At 36.4% G+C, this 15,111-nt stretch overlaps 1 protein-coding gene and 1 long non-coding RNA gene across 3 annotated transcripts in view; one reads left to right on the forward strand and one right to left on the reverse strand.

Moving 5' to 3' along the window:
* The window catches only part of SLC9B2 (solute carrier family 9 member B2), a 45,975-nt gene extending 33,140 nt beyond the window's left edge, over positions 1-12,835 (forward strand). Inside the window, exons 10-12 of one of the 2 annotated variants that reach the window (XM_008707230.2) lie at positions 6,333-6,441; positions 9,170-9,306; positions 11,584-12,835. In XM_008707230.2, coding sequence (XP_008705452.1) covers positions 6,333-6,441; positions 9,170-9,306; positions 11,584-11,805 — 468 coding nt within the window. In that variant the 3' untranslated portion in view covers positions 11,806-12,835. The remainder of the gene's footprint in view (positions 1-6,332; positions 6,442-9,169; positions 9,307-11,583) is intronic. The other variant, XM_040625418.1, reaches the window with a different exon arrangement.
* Positions 1,177-11,666, reverse strand: LOC103677956. Its single transcript, XR_572579.2, has 3 exons — positions 11,568-11,666; positions 3,328-3,454; positions 1,177-1,215 (listed from the first exon to the last, which is right to left on the reverse strand). It is a non-coding gene; the product is annotated as an uncharacterized LOC103677956 (long non-coding RNA).
* Positions 12,836-15,111: the final 2,276 nt, after the last annotated feature.

Here is a 15,111-nt window from a genome sequence, read left to right on the forward strand (position 1 = left end):
ACCAGTTTTTTCAAAAGTTTGTGTCCATTTTTAAAAGACTATTTTGGTTTTTTTCTTACTGATTTTCAAGATTATTAAGATTATTTATTTCTTGGTATAGATTATGGAAATTAGGACAAGTATAACTGAATCATCTTGCTTCAGAGGAGAGGGGGATGGTGGGGGCTGCCTGGAGCATTGTCTAGAGAAGGGTATTGAGGCCATGGCAAAGTGAGTGTAGAAGGATTGGGCTTCGAAGGAAAGGAGAAAGTCCCTCTGAAACCTGCTCCTTGCATTAGATGTACACCTGGGTTTGCTGCCTTGCAAGAGGTTTGCCTATAAGGTTTATTTCAGGTCTACTTTTTCTTTCCTAGCCACACCTATATGATTCAATTCTACTTTTTGATTTCAGATAACCTAACATTTGACAAGAGCAGAGCTATAGAGTCAACAAACGTCCTATATAAATTGGGTACTCTTATCAGCCCTCTTCTCTTGTAAGCATTTGCTTTTTTTTTTTTTTTTGAAGATTCTTAATTATTATTTATTTATCGGTCAGAGAGAGACAGAGAGAGCGCAAGCAGGGGGAGCGGCAGGAAGAGCAGACCGAGGGAGATAGGCATTTGCTTTTATCAAAATATTTGTGTTTCTATGGCTTTGCTTTACTTGGGGGCTGAAGCAGAGTTATCACCTATCTCTGGTCAGTCTTCTGTCTAATCTCAGCTCTGGACTTAAGGGCTGTGCTGCCTCCTTCGCTTCCTTCTGTGGACTCACTGCTATCTGTCTTCGGTCCTCTCCTGGGCTGCTGACAACTGTGCCCTGCTCTTTGAAGCACTCTGATCTATTGTCTGCCCCAACACCAAGTTCACCGTTTCACCTTAGTGAAGGATGCGGCTACATTCAAGTTGTGACCCCTTGTCCAACACATGGGAAGTTTGCCTGGCATTGGCATTTTGCAAATTGTCCATTCACTTCTTAATGGTAACCTTTTTTAGCATGAGAAGAGTAAATTATCAAAGATAGGAAGTTGTAAAATAAAACTAATTTTATTTTTGAGTATGAAGGTGATATACGATCATTTTTAAACTTTGAAGGGGAAAAAGTCTGGAAGGAAAGGATAGAGGGGAGCCTGGGTGGTTCAGTAGGTTGAGCATCTGACTCTTGATCTTAGCTCGGGTCTTGATCTTGGGATGGTGAGTTCAAACCCCACATTGGGCTCCATGCTGGGTGTGGAGCCTACTTGGGAAAAAAAAAAAAAAAAAGGAAAGAAATCATTTGCAATTCCTCCACCTAAAACCAACAGCTCTGTAAACTAAATATTTTAGTTTATTTCCTCTCATTTATTCAACAGAAAAAACTCAAAAATGCTTATTAGTAAGCTTTTTCAAATTGAACTTTATGGGTAAATGTTTTTCTGTTATTACCTCTTTTACAATCCTCAAAAATCACAATCAACTCATTATTTTATACTGTAATGGGTAAAAAGAGAGAAGGGAAATAATAGCTTTTTTTCATCTTTCTTTATCTAATCTTAATTTGGTAATTAGAAATTTTAATTTTTTTTTAAAGATTTTTTATTTATTTATTTGACAGAGATAGAGACAGCCAGCGAGAGAGGGAACACAAGCAGGGGGAGTGGGAGAGGAAGAAGCAGGCTCATAGCGGAGGAGCCTGACGTGGGGCTCAATCCCATAACGCCGGGATCACGCCCTGAGCCGAAGGCAGACGCTTAACTGCTGTGCCACCCAGGCGCCCCTAGTAATTAGATTTTTAAAGATTTTATTTAAATTCCAGTTAGTTAACATACAGCATAATATTAGTTTCAGGTATACAATATAGTGATTCAGCACTTCCATATATCACCTGGTGCTCATCACAAGTACAGTTCTTAATCCTCATCAGCATCCCCCAAACCCTCTTCTGTCTACTAACTATTAGTTTGTCCTTTATAGTTAACAGTCTGTTTCTTGGTTTGCCTCTCTCTTTTTATTTTCCCTTTTGTTCATGTGTTTTGTTTCTTAAATTCCACACATGAGTGAAATCATGTGTTATTTTCTCTATCTAGCTCAGCATGATACCCCTAGCTCCATCCAGGTCATTGCAAATGGCAAGATTCCATTCTTTCTGATAACTGAGCAATATTCCATTGTATTTATATATACCACCTCTTCTTTTCCATTCATCAGTCAATGGACATCTGGGCTGCTTCCATAATTTTGGCTATTCTAGATAATGCTGCTATAAACGTTGGGGTGCATGTGCCCCTTCAAATCAGTATTTTTGTATCCTTTAGGTAAACATTCAGCAGTACAATTACTGGGTCATAGGGTAGTTCTATTTTTAACATTTTGAGGAACCTTCAAACTGTTCTCCAGAGTGGCTGCACCAGTTTGCATTCCCACCAACAATGCAAGAGGATTCCCCTTTCTCCACATCCTTGCCAACACCTGTTGTATTGTTAATTTTAGCCGTTCTGACAGGTGTGAGGTGATATCTCATTGTAGTTTTGATTTGTATTTTCCTGATGCTGAGTGACATTGAGCGTCTTCTCATGTGTCTGTTGGCCATCTGAATGTCTTCTTTAGAAAAATGTCTGTTCATGTCTTCTGCCCATTTTTTAATAAATTTTTATTGCCAGTCTGTATGGTTCTATGGCAGGCACTAAGTGGATATTTTCATTTATTTCAAACACACACACAAAATTTAAAAAGTATTTCCATTTCCATGTTATACAGACTATAAATCAGAAAGGCATAAATAACATATCCAAGGTCACAAAATTAGAAAGTGGCACTGGGATTTAAGCTCAGGTTTACCTGACTCCAGAGTGTACTACTCTGTAATACAACTGTAGCGTTATTGTGCAAGGCACATTTTTGTATTTTGACACATATTTGAATAACACGTACCCAGTGTATTAAAAACATATTGCTACACTTTGCAACTTAAATTAAGTCTCTAAATTCATAAATGTTAGGATAAAAAAATAAATAATGAAAAGGAGCCATAGCATTTGGGGTAGGGCATAAAAGAGTAGTTTTAGCAACAGGGAAATCAAGGGGGAGACTAATGCCTATGGCGAGTGCTCATCGGCTATGGGCACAGAAAGACAAATCAGGGAAAGGGAAACTTTGATGAGCTCCAGTCACATTACTCTTCCTAAAACTGTAATATGGGGTATAAAGAAAAGATTGTTATAAACCAAAACACAATGTCTGTTCATCTGCAGTTGTCATAATTTTGCCAGGATTGTCTGCAGCCCAGCGGATTATGTAGGTCAATGTAATCCCACAACCCAGTGAAAGAACTAGGAACATCTTTTTTCACATTTACCTCAAATACACTCACTTTTTGAAAGCCTCTGTCATTTTTTTCCCCATTTTCAAATCCAGTGCTGCTTCTGATGACCTTTGTAGTTGTGGGATGGTTTTTCTGACATATTTTGAATCTTCTGACTCTTGTAATGCTCTTCTCTCTGAGAAGGGAAGTATCAGTTTCAATAGATATTGAAGTCATGATGGAACCTCAGTTCCTGCTAATTTTCTCCTTTTGTCTATCCTTGAAAGTGATTTATGTTTTTGAAGATTCTTACTACTAGTGCAAACGGATGTGTAAAGTAGCCTTAACATTCAGTGTGGACAACATCATCTTTATTCCCCTGGTCTGTTTTACACTTAGCCTATTCAATGACTCCATTTTCTTTATAAGCATTTCATTTTACTTTTGAAGTTATGAAAAAGCATTAAGAAGATACATTTTGACTCTTCTCCCATTTTTAAGTTTTATAGTATATATGCCCATGTCTGATATTCAACTAAAGTGTTACAATCATAAAACAAACGGTGGCCTTTGTCTACAGTTTAGAAATAAAAACAATTTGATAGGGAAAACTTTTTAAGCCATCTGCTTTCATTGGAGTTCTGAGTATGTGAAATATTTTTGAGGCCATCCCTTAACTAATTAGTCATAAAGGCTTAGTAATCTAAGATTAATAGGGTCAATTTGTGTTCTTCGCTATTGTGGATACCAACTAAAGTCTGAGCTTACCTATGGTAAACTCTAAAAAACTAAATTAAAAAGAATTTGAAGATATATGGAAAGGTGGTCACTGGACCCCAGTTTTGGTAGTACGAGTCATTGTCACTAAATGATAAAGGATCTTGGATGTTATTTAATATACACCTCTCATTTTACAGATAAGAAAAAAATAAGATGTTGAGAGATAAGTGGCTTGCATTTAGCAGATGGCAGAATTTGAACCCAAGTCATTATCTGATTCCTTATGATATGAAAACGTAACTCTTTGCATGATATAGGAATAGAACAACCCCCTCACATATGCACTCTGCCTTTCAACATTTTTAAGCCAAGAAGAAACAGAACCTTTACTCTAATAAACATACCAGAGTTAATAAAAGTAAATACAGAAAACAGAGACAAAATATAATCCTCCTTTGTTAAATTGCTGAAAATAGATATGGAAAACCAGATCCTCAAAGATGTGTAATTATAAGGGCAAAAGTGTTGTCCAAAAATATAGATTCTTATTAGTTGATTGGAAAAATCTGTTCAGTATAAATTTTTACATACTGTAATGGTGTCTAAAAGTGTAATACATGCACTGCTAAGTTACCCTCTAAAAAAAGCACTATCAATTTGTTCTACCAATTAGTGAGAGTTTTCCTTACATCGCAGATACTTGACATTATAAACTTTTTAGTATTTTTCTAATATGGTGCACCCGCAAATGTGGCATATCACTTTAATTTGTGTTTCACTGATTACTGAATTTTAGCATCTCATATTTTTTGGCCATTTGTGTTTCTTCTGTTGTCAATTACTTGTATGTATGCATTTACCATTTTTCTATTAGGTTCTGTCTTTTTCTTATTGCTTGGATATTGCTCCTTATTCTGTTATACACAGTGCAGATATTTTCTCCTGGTTTGTCATCTTGCTGTTCTTTGTTTGATTATGGTTTCTTTTGCCACACAATGTTCTATTTTTGCTATAGTCAATTGTATCCATCTTTTTCTACGTTTTTTGCTAAATGTGTTATAAAGTTAGTACTTATATCAGTTAGGATCTTATCAGGAAAGGGAAATCACATAGTAATTGAAGGAGGGAAAGCTTATTATTAACCATACCAGGGGATCAGATAACAAGGGATTGGCTTCTGAGAGGTAGAAGACCCCTGACGAATATAGGAATAGCAGCTGTAAACAACTAGGGCTGAGACTGAGCCATCCGCTTATATCACCCCACTCCACCCCACCTACTCCCACCCTCAAGCCTCAGAATCCAGATCTTGGTAGAGAACCTTTGTTCACTGGATGGTAGAGAAGACACCCATGGTGCCCTGTTTGGACAATTTGCTGGAAATCTGTACTTCACATTTGCAGGAAATTCACCCTCTAGGGTCCATGAGGAGGTATTTTGCCCAAGGGAGTTGGCTATGAAACTCCTTTGCAGTAAGCTAGGGGCAGCTGCTGGCCACTGGGTGCTGCTGGCTGCCATGCACTATAGGAGCCCAGCACTGTAGAAGCCACCCGTGTACTAAAAAAACCCAAGGGTGCTATAAGATCCTGCTGGGGGGAGTCCAGGAAATCAGGAAGAGCATCTTCCTTGTAATACCTCTTCAGCACCCTCTACTGACAAAATTTCAAGTGATGCCAGGTAGCAAAGAAGAAATATTTAAAGGGCTCAGGTTCATTTTCTGATGAGCAACAATGAAATGTGGATTTGGAGCCAAGGGGTAATAAATTAATAAGCACAGCACTTTACTATACCTGAATTATATTTTTGTGCATGATTTGAGATCATCTTAAACTGTTTTTTATAAAGATAAAATTGGAAACAACTTAAAGGGCCATCAATAAAGAAATGATTGAATAAACAGATAATTCCATACCACAGATGACTATATAGCAATAATTAGATGTATATCTAGATATATTTACTACTATTATAAGATCTCTGAGTGATACTGCTAAACAAAAATTAACATAAAATTTTAAACTATAAGATAATACTAAGTATTACATATATACACACATATATCATATATTCAGAAGTAGAAGTCCTCCTAAGATTATTTTATTAGATTCTTTATGATTAACATCTATTTGCAAACCAACTCTAAAGCACCTCATATAATAACTGTGTTAGAAATATCTTTATGTAATTTTTTGTTCTATTTTAGCTAACCTCATATTTATAGATGTCAGAGAAATAAAGCCTAATTGACTAATAAAGTCAAATTGACTCAAATTTCAAATTAGTAAAATTCTTAGTACTTGTAACTTCATATAATAAAAATCTGTGTGTGGGGTGTGTGTGTGTGTTTCTTTTAGGCGGAGGTTGAAAAAATTATTGCAGGTGCCTGGTACATCTTTCAGCCCCTTCTCTTTGGACTGATTGGAGCAGAAGTATCTATTGCATCTCTCAGACCAGAAACTGTAGGTAAGAATTTCAGAGTAGTACACTTGCTAAAATCAACTTTTCTATTCAGTGAAATACCTTTAGTAGGTATAGTTATTGTCACAATTATATAAAAAGTTAATAATAATCTAAGTCTCTTAGAGTAGTTGGCCAGAAAATAATATTTGTCAATCTCAGACATAAATTTTATACCTTTAAGATTATTCCTTGTGAAGAAAAGTAACACTGCTAACTACTATCCAGAAGATGCAGGTCTTAAATTTTTTTTCCAAGGACAAAAATGTTCAATTAGACTTGTTCTGATCAAGGGCCAGAATTGTAAAGATAACTCGTCAGTTCTATAATATACACCCATGGAACATAAATGTTCGTTTGTTCATTCATTCATTCATTTATTTATTCATACGTTCAAAAGCTAAAACTTTTGATTTCATAACACTGCACTTAAACATTTATTTGTGCACATATACTGGTTATTTCTTCCATTCCACTCATTTCATATTCCTCCATCTTTACTGGGAATCCCATCTCCCGCTGTCTCCTTCTGGACCTCACACATAGATTCTTCCCCTGTTCTTATGTATCTTCAGATATCTGTGTCACAGTTTTCTCCTCTTCAGAATTTAAATAAATTCTAATCTCTCCTGTCTTAAAATAATGTCTTTCCATTCCAATACATGCTACAACGTGGATGAACCTGGAGGACATTTGTCACCAAAAGACAAATACTGTGTGATTCCACCTATATGAGGTATCCAGGTAGTCAAATCATAGAAACAGAAAGTAGAATGGTGGTTGCCAGGGACTTGGGGAGGGGAAGTGAAGTGTGGTTTAATGGGTCATTTTTGCAAGAGGAAAAAATCCTGGAGATTAGTTGCACAAAAATGTGAGTGTTCAACTTAATGGTACTCAACTGCACACTTAAAAATGGTTAAGATGGTAAATTTTGTTATGTGTATTTTACCACAATTTATATATATAAAATCTCCTTTTTCCACTTAACTTGCCCCTCACCTACCACACTTCGTCTTTACTCCCCTTTTTGAACTTTTCCAAAGAGGTAATTATATCTCCCTTTTCCATTTCCACTCTCACTCTCTTCAATACATTTCAGCCCAGCTTCTGCCCATCACCACACAACCGACCCTGCTCTCACCAAGATTATATTGCTAAAGACACTGAATACTTAACAGTCTTTTTTTTTTTTACTTGATCACTCAGCAGCCTTTGATGCTACTGACCTCTTTAAAACACATTGTACGTTGAATTCTGAAACTTCATATTTTTCAGTGCACTCTGAGTCCTCACTTAGAAACTACGTGCGTCTTAAATGCTGCTCTTCATCAAAGTGCTTCCAAAGACGTCTACGCTTCTCACTCAATGTCAGTTTTCTGAGCTCATCTACATTCAGTAGCTTTGATTATAAACTACATAATTCTAAAATTTTATCTCTAAATCAATGTATCTAATTGCTGATTGGACATCACCACTTGTAAACCTCACAAAACTTCAAACTCGATATGTTCAAAACTTCTAAATCTTCTTCTCCCCAAACCTTCAATGCTCCCTCCTGGGAATGGTATCATCTCTTTTGTTTCTTGTACTTCAGGAAACAAGTACTTTTGAAAACCTACCAATCTGGGAGCAATACCCTTCAATAAAAAGCCACAACAGCTTTCTGTAAAGAAGCCATATTGCAGACTCACAGTAAATCCTCTGGTGATGTCTAACTGGTGTTTTACTAGAGTTTTAAACTTGAGAAAGTCATTTATCCTTTTTAAACTTCATTTTTTTCAACTGTAAAATAAGGAAAATTACCCCACGGATTGTAAGGATTAGATAACGAATGCACTTAAAGCTTGTGCACAGTAAACACTTAACAAATGTTACTTTTTAGAAAATCACCCTATTACATAGCAGTCACTTTAGCTGTGCCTTTCTCAGGTTCAGTACCCTAGTCACACTCCCTATTGTACAAATCAAGGTGAACTGATCTTTATCGGCAAAAGATTCTAAAGGATGGAATGAAGTAGCTGTACATGTCAACCCGAGCTAATGGGCAGTCAGTGTATACACCAATATGGTGAAACAGGTATAGACTACCAATGTATTCTGATTGGTCAGTGACCAGCCAGCTCTGTTCTGATTGGCTGATTTGCTTCCATACTGGCTAGTAAATATTTTTAATACCACCTTTGGTTTATACTCTGTAAACAATTCTCAATCATTTTGATGAAAATATTAACTTTTTCCTCTTCTATGACCTCTTACCAGTATGTTTATACTGCACTTACCTTATAGTATATTAATTCAGTGTTAATGTTTCTGTTTCCCTCTGACTTTGAAGTTCATAGAGGCAAAGTCTGCACATTATACATTTTTGTACACCCAGTACCTAGTCCAAATCCTGTCATGCATACTTATCATTTAATAATTATGTTGAATAAACATATGGAAGAAAGTTTGATTCTTGCTATAAAACATAAGAGAACATTCATATCTCCTTTATAATAGATATCAAATATGTTTAATTAATTCTTGGTTTAATCTAGGAAAAATACCTTCTTTTAAACAAATGGTTTGATCCTTGTTATTGATGTTTTGATAAATTATGCCTAACCATTCTTGTTTTCTTAATTTTTTAATATATTTAGATAATTGCAGTTGATAGTATTTTGAATCAATAAACATGAGACTCAGTTGCTCCCCAAGTGCTTTATTATGTCTAAAAATTAAGTATTTCTTACAGGCCTTTGTGTTGCCATCCTGGGCATTGCAGTATTGATAAGAATTTTGACTACATTTCTGATGGTGTGTTTTGCTGGTTTTAACATCAAGGAAAAGATATTTATTTCTTTTGCCTGGCTTCCAAAGGCCACAGTCCAGGTAATGATGGATAGGTTGGCTTAGCATTTTAACTCCTATTTCTATATGACACCATGAAATTTTATATAAGATAGCTTATTCAAATTTGGTGAAAAAATGTAATCGAAGTTTGATTTATGAAAAGGGTTTATACTAATCTATTCTTTAAAAGTTTTGTTTTGGGTATATTGATTTCCTAAATATGATAGCTCATTTAAATTTATCTAGATCACCAGCTTTATTTAACTAAAAATCCAGTAAATCCCTACACTAACTACAAAGCAGTAGTCACAAGAAGAAAGAGTTTGAATTTTTATCAGTCAGAGCCCTCTAAATCACCCAGAGAGATAGTTGTTAACTCTTTTCATTTCAATATCTTCCAAGAAGAGAGTGAAAAAGAAATAGCATGGCCCATCTTAGTATTTGGAAGTACTTCAGTGTCAATATGATTGATGATCAGTTATGCTCGACCACAGTCTTTATGTATAAAGGAGAAAAATTATTGAAAAACAACTGACAAAATGCTTTACTGATTTCCTAAATTATTGGTTGCTGGTAAATTTTGTAAACTAGCTGAACCTTCTGTCAAATGTATCAATCACATGACCCAGAAATTGTGCACTGTAATGAATAAGGCATGAACAGATAAGGTGCTTGAAAGTATTAACCATGTATTTGGTAGAATTTAATTACTGATTAAATTAGAACTGTATAGATTATTATTTGTTGCAAATGTAATATATTTCTGATTATTTATTTATTTTAAAACTAATTATAGCAAACAAGGTTAAACTGTCTCTGATTATTTTGCAATTGTTTAAACATGGACATATTTGTTTCAGATGTTCTTTTTTTTTTTTTTTTTTTTTAGATTTATTTATTTGAGAGAGAGAGTGCATGCAAGTGGGGCAGGGGAAGAGGGAATCTTACTTGGCGTTCAATCTCACGACCCTGAGATCATGATCTGAGCCAAAATCAAGAATTGGATTCTTAACCAACTAAGCCACCCAGGCACCCCCAAAATTAGATGTTCTAAATTTAGGAAGCTTTGGGGGATATGTATGCTGTATAACTATATGCCAGATTTTGTGTGGCTGTGGGCTTCGACATTATTCCAGAGAAATTTTATTTCCATCAGACTTTCAAAGAAGTCTAAGACATAATGATAAGAATATGAGATGTAGTACAATAAGTAGAATAGTTTCTCCCTCGGAATGTCTTCAGTTTCCTCACTACCTCTGGTAACTTTAGTGGGTAAATAGCAAAATAATCACTCTAGTAACTTTGGTATGAAGGATGTGTTCCTAAACATTAAAATTTGAAAGATGGCACTCTCCTGCTATCAAAGCCAATTTAAAATAAGGAAACATTATCAAGAATATGTTGAATAATGTATGTTCATTTAGTTGTAAAGAAGGCTGCAAAACTCTCTATTTGTGCAGTAATGTGACCAGCTGAAACTCAAGAGTTCTATAATAGAAGAGTATATGCAGATATTTGTGGGCAATCAGTAGTCTCTGCCATGTGTCTCATGGACACTGATATTTTCTCTTCTGTTTCATTGTCCTGGAGGCTAATGTTGTTGTGTTCTGTGGAATAAGGGAGTAACCAGATTGTTTAACTATTTTCCCATGTGCATTAATGTTGCATTTTGCCTGTAAAAGAAAACAAAAATTTTCATGAAACTTTCCAAAAGATAAATCTTAAATAAAGTATTTTACCAACTCCTGAGGCAAAAATTAACCAAATACTTAATAAGATTAACTTCAAGTTTTGAAGGTGCCTCGAATTTCCAAGTTTCATGATGTTTAACAATTAGTTCAGCTTTAAAAGCAGTACATATTCCTATGTTTTTTTTTTTCATTTAAAACTCCACCATCTTCCAATATCACTGCATTTTTTCATCTTGTTTTTTCTGACTTTGAAATTACTAAAGATAAAAGAATGAGATAACCAGTAACTTTCATCCTTACTCAGGGGGACTTTAGTATATGGGATCATGTTCTAATTAATTAATATCGTGACTCTGAATTTGCCTTGTGCTTTGAGATATATTTTACTGATATTTTTGTAGCCCTACCTTATGCAAATAGGCACATATGAATTATTATTCTTTCCCCAGGCAGGGAGAGTTTTCAGACAACCAAAACTCATTGCAGTATACTTTGAAAGAAGATTTATGGAGCTTTTTTAGCTGAGTAAAAGAACAAGCAATTTGTTTTTACAAATGATGAACTAATTCACCTTTTCTCTATGCACTTGTCATATGTTTCCATTGTTACCTTTAAACTTTTGTAGGCTGCCATAGGATCTGTGGCTTTGGACACAGCAAGATCTCATGGAGAGAAACAGTTAGAAGAATATGGAATGGATGTGTTGACAGTGGCATTTTTGTCCATCATCATCACAGCCCCAATTGGAAGTCTACTCATTGGTTTGCTGGGTCCCAGGCTTCTCCAGAAAGCTGAACATCAAAATAAGGGTGAAGAAGTTCAGGAAGAGACCTCTGTACAAGTTTAGAGGTGAAAAGAGACAATACTGATTATAATGATTAGAAAGCCGCTGCCAGAAACTTCTTTTACCAACTAGCAGAAGCTATGTTACCTAGATGCATATTGAGATATGTAGTGTTCAAACTTTAAATGTAATAGAACCAAAAGTGTGGTTATTTCTTTAAAGAGCATTTTTAGCCATTATTCTTTCCATGTGGGTGGTAATATTCTACATCTCCAACCTAATCTCTTGACCTTTTTTTTTTTTCAAATACCTCTTCATCATGTATCTGAAATTGTTTGGTAAAATGTACTTACCACAATTTAACATGGAAAAGATCAAGTTCAGTATCCTGTTCTACTAGCCAACAACTTGTTCTAACTTACTATTACTGTCATAGTTTCATGATTCATGGTCACCTGACCACTCATGCCTTGAAATGTTTTGGGCTCCTCTTTTCTTTTTTATTTTTAAATACCATAATGCAATCCCTCATCAGTTTCTACCCCCACTTTCTGTGCCAGTCTGCCTCTTCTCCATTTATACCTCTCTTGCTACCTTTCTGTGAATTATTGTAACCGATTGGTCCCGCCACAATTTTCAAGTATGTGAAGTGTCTTCATTGGTTCTTCCTCTTGCACCTATCTAATGTCAAAAGACCTCTCCTTCCTCCCAGATGGCAACACAGTCTCCCATTTTAGCAGCCCATCTGAGTTTGCCTTCCCCTAAGGAATGTCCAGATTCAGGCCTTTCTTATTTGTTTCTTGTGACCCACATTTTCAGACTCTTCCTTTTCTCTAGGTGAAAGATAGCTAACTGTCAAATCTATGCTAACCTCATGAATGTAATATTAATTAGAGTAAGGTAAACTGCTATAATGAAGAAACAAAAAATATAGTACTTAAAATAGAAATTTATTTCCCTTTCATGAAACCGGCTGACTGGTTGATGCTGACATGATTACTCAGTTCATGGGTTTGCTCAGAGACCCATGTCCTTCTATCTGGAGGCTCTGACGTGTCTTAAGCCCTAGCTTAAGACATAGGTTAAAGATGAATCTCTCCCATGTCTCCTTTCCAGACTTCAGGAAGAAGTGAAGGAGGTGAATCCAAGGCAAGCAATTTATTTTTGACTAAGTGATGTGGAATTTGGCCACATATCTCCTCTTACATTCTACTGTGATGGCCACACCCAGCTCTGAGGAGGTCTGATAGTATTGCTTCCCACTAAGCTTTCTTTAGTGAGATTCATAGGAGGAAGGAAAGATCAGATTTGGGAGACAGAGGTACTATTGTATCGAGTGCTACCATCACTTAGTAGCATAATCTTGCATGTTGACAGGCTTTCTAAAGATAGTACCTTAAACTGAAAGAGTGATTTCTGTAGCAAGCATTTCAGACATTGCGGCATGCCTGCAGATAAGATAGTAGAAGAAAGGCTTATCTATATATGTCGCATTTTATCCCACATATTCAACAGACCATCTCTGCTTTTGTGTAGCACCTTTAAGTTCTTCTTGACTCTAGGTCAACTCTTGCCTAGTTGCTAGAATAATCATGTTTGAATATAGTTCACAGCTTTTCTCATGGTGTATGTATACCTGAAGCATTTATCACTTACTTGTCATATCCCATCTAAACTCTTTAGCCCAGAATCCAAAGTTCAGTCTAATCTTGAAGTAGATATTAAATATGTGTTAAATGAATAGATTATAAATAATCTGATCCTACCAAGCTGATCTGCATAAAGCCTATCCTTTCCTCTCTTGTCCTTAGACTACTGTTCCAGGCCCTTTCTCCATGACTTTCACCTCTGTTCAAAACCAGCTTAATTTTTATTAAGCTAACATAATATGAAGCCATAACAGCTTCATTTTTACATCAGCCTGACTTTGATTACTCTGTGGACTGTGTTTTCTTCTAGTTTATACTCTGTATTTGGATTGGATTAATTTACACCAAAATTCAGGTAGATATTTCAAACTGAACTTAATTGGTTAGGTGCACCTTTGTGGTAGCAACATAAACCCAAAGCTCATCTCATCCTCTCCTTTGACAGGCTCTGAAACCAGATTCATTCAACAAATACTCAGTGGAAGCTTTTGATGACCTGGGCACATCATCAAAACTTTTATTATTCCTGTCCTTAAGGATATGACTGTCTGATGGAGGAGACAACTAAATAAGAGATTTCAAAAGAGTATGATAAGTGCTATGATGCAGGAAATATGGGAGTCCAGGAGGCTCATAACAGCAGCACCCACCTCATCCAGGGGTGGTGCAGTTTAGCACAACTTCCAGAGAAAGTAGGATCTTGGCTAGGATGTGGGGAATGGTTAGGACTTAGACAGCAAAAGTCATGTGACCCAGAGGGGTGCTGCAGTTAGCACTAGGTCCCGCATTCTCCAGTAGTTTTTGTCTGAGTAACAGGCTCCGAATGCTTGTTAACTTATACAAAATACAGTTAGTATAAGTAAATGAGAATGTTGTTATAAATAGTCAAGGCCCCAAAGAAGAATGAGAAGTAGAAATTCACAGTGTAGAAATGGTGGAAGAGGCCATTCAGCCACTGCCAATAGCCTGTTCCATTTTGGAGAACATGCAGCGAGTTCTGTCCTCCCTCTCCTCGGTGGGCAGCCACCATCTAAATCTCTGTAACTGTCCGGTATGGGCCTGTGCAGAGCTCACCGTTGAAGTCTCAGGTTTATCACCACATTGTGAGTCACAGCTGTCCTGTTGGTTGGTGAACTCAGAGTTAACTTGATACAGAATGTTGACTCAGGCCAACCAAAGCTACCCCACCCCAACCACAGATAGAAACAATTACTCTAACCGCTGAGTCCCTGGAAAAGGGATGTATGTATCCCACACATACTTCTGTCAGAGCACTTAGAAGCCACAAGCTTGTCTCCTATGAAATAAGCTCCTTAGGGATGAGAGCCTTGTCTTGGTCATCTTTGGATACTCGGTACTTTGCACAGGGCATGAAACACAGTAGGCATTTAATAAATATTTATCGACTGAATCACTGAGGGGATCCTCTTCCAGTACAGAAAACCACTTGCCACGTAACAGTTCAGAGCTTAGTCTCCTTGCTCTGTCTAGCCTGCTTGGGCTGCTATGAAAAGTACCAGAGACAGAGGGACTTAAACAACAGACATTTATTTTCTCATAGTTCTGAAGGATGAAAGTCCAACATGAGGGTGCTAGCATGATCAGGTTCTGATGAGGGCTCTCTTCCTAGCTTGCTTTTGGCCTCCTTCTTGCTGTGTCCGCACATGGTAGGGAAAGAGATGAGTGGGGGAGGGGGAGTATGTAAGCTCTCTGCATCTTT

The sequence above is a fragment of the Ursus maritimus genome, unplaced genomic scaffold (assembly GCF_017311325.1).
Source record: "Ursus maritimus isolate PB19 unplaced genomic scaffold, ASM1731132v1 scaffold_8, whole genome shotgun sequence".
Classification (NCBI taxonomy): domain Eukaryota; kingdom Metazoa; phylum Chordata; class Mammalia; order Carnivora; family Ursidae; genus Ursus; species Ursus maritimus.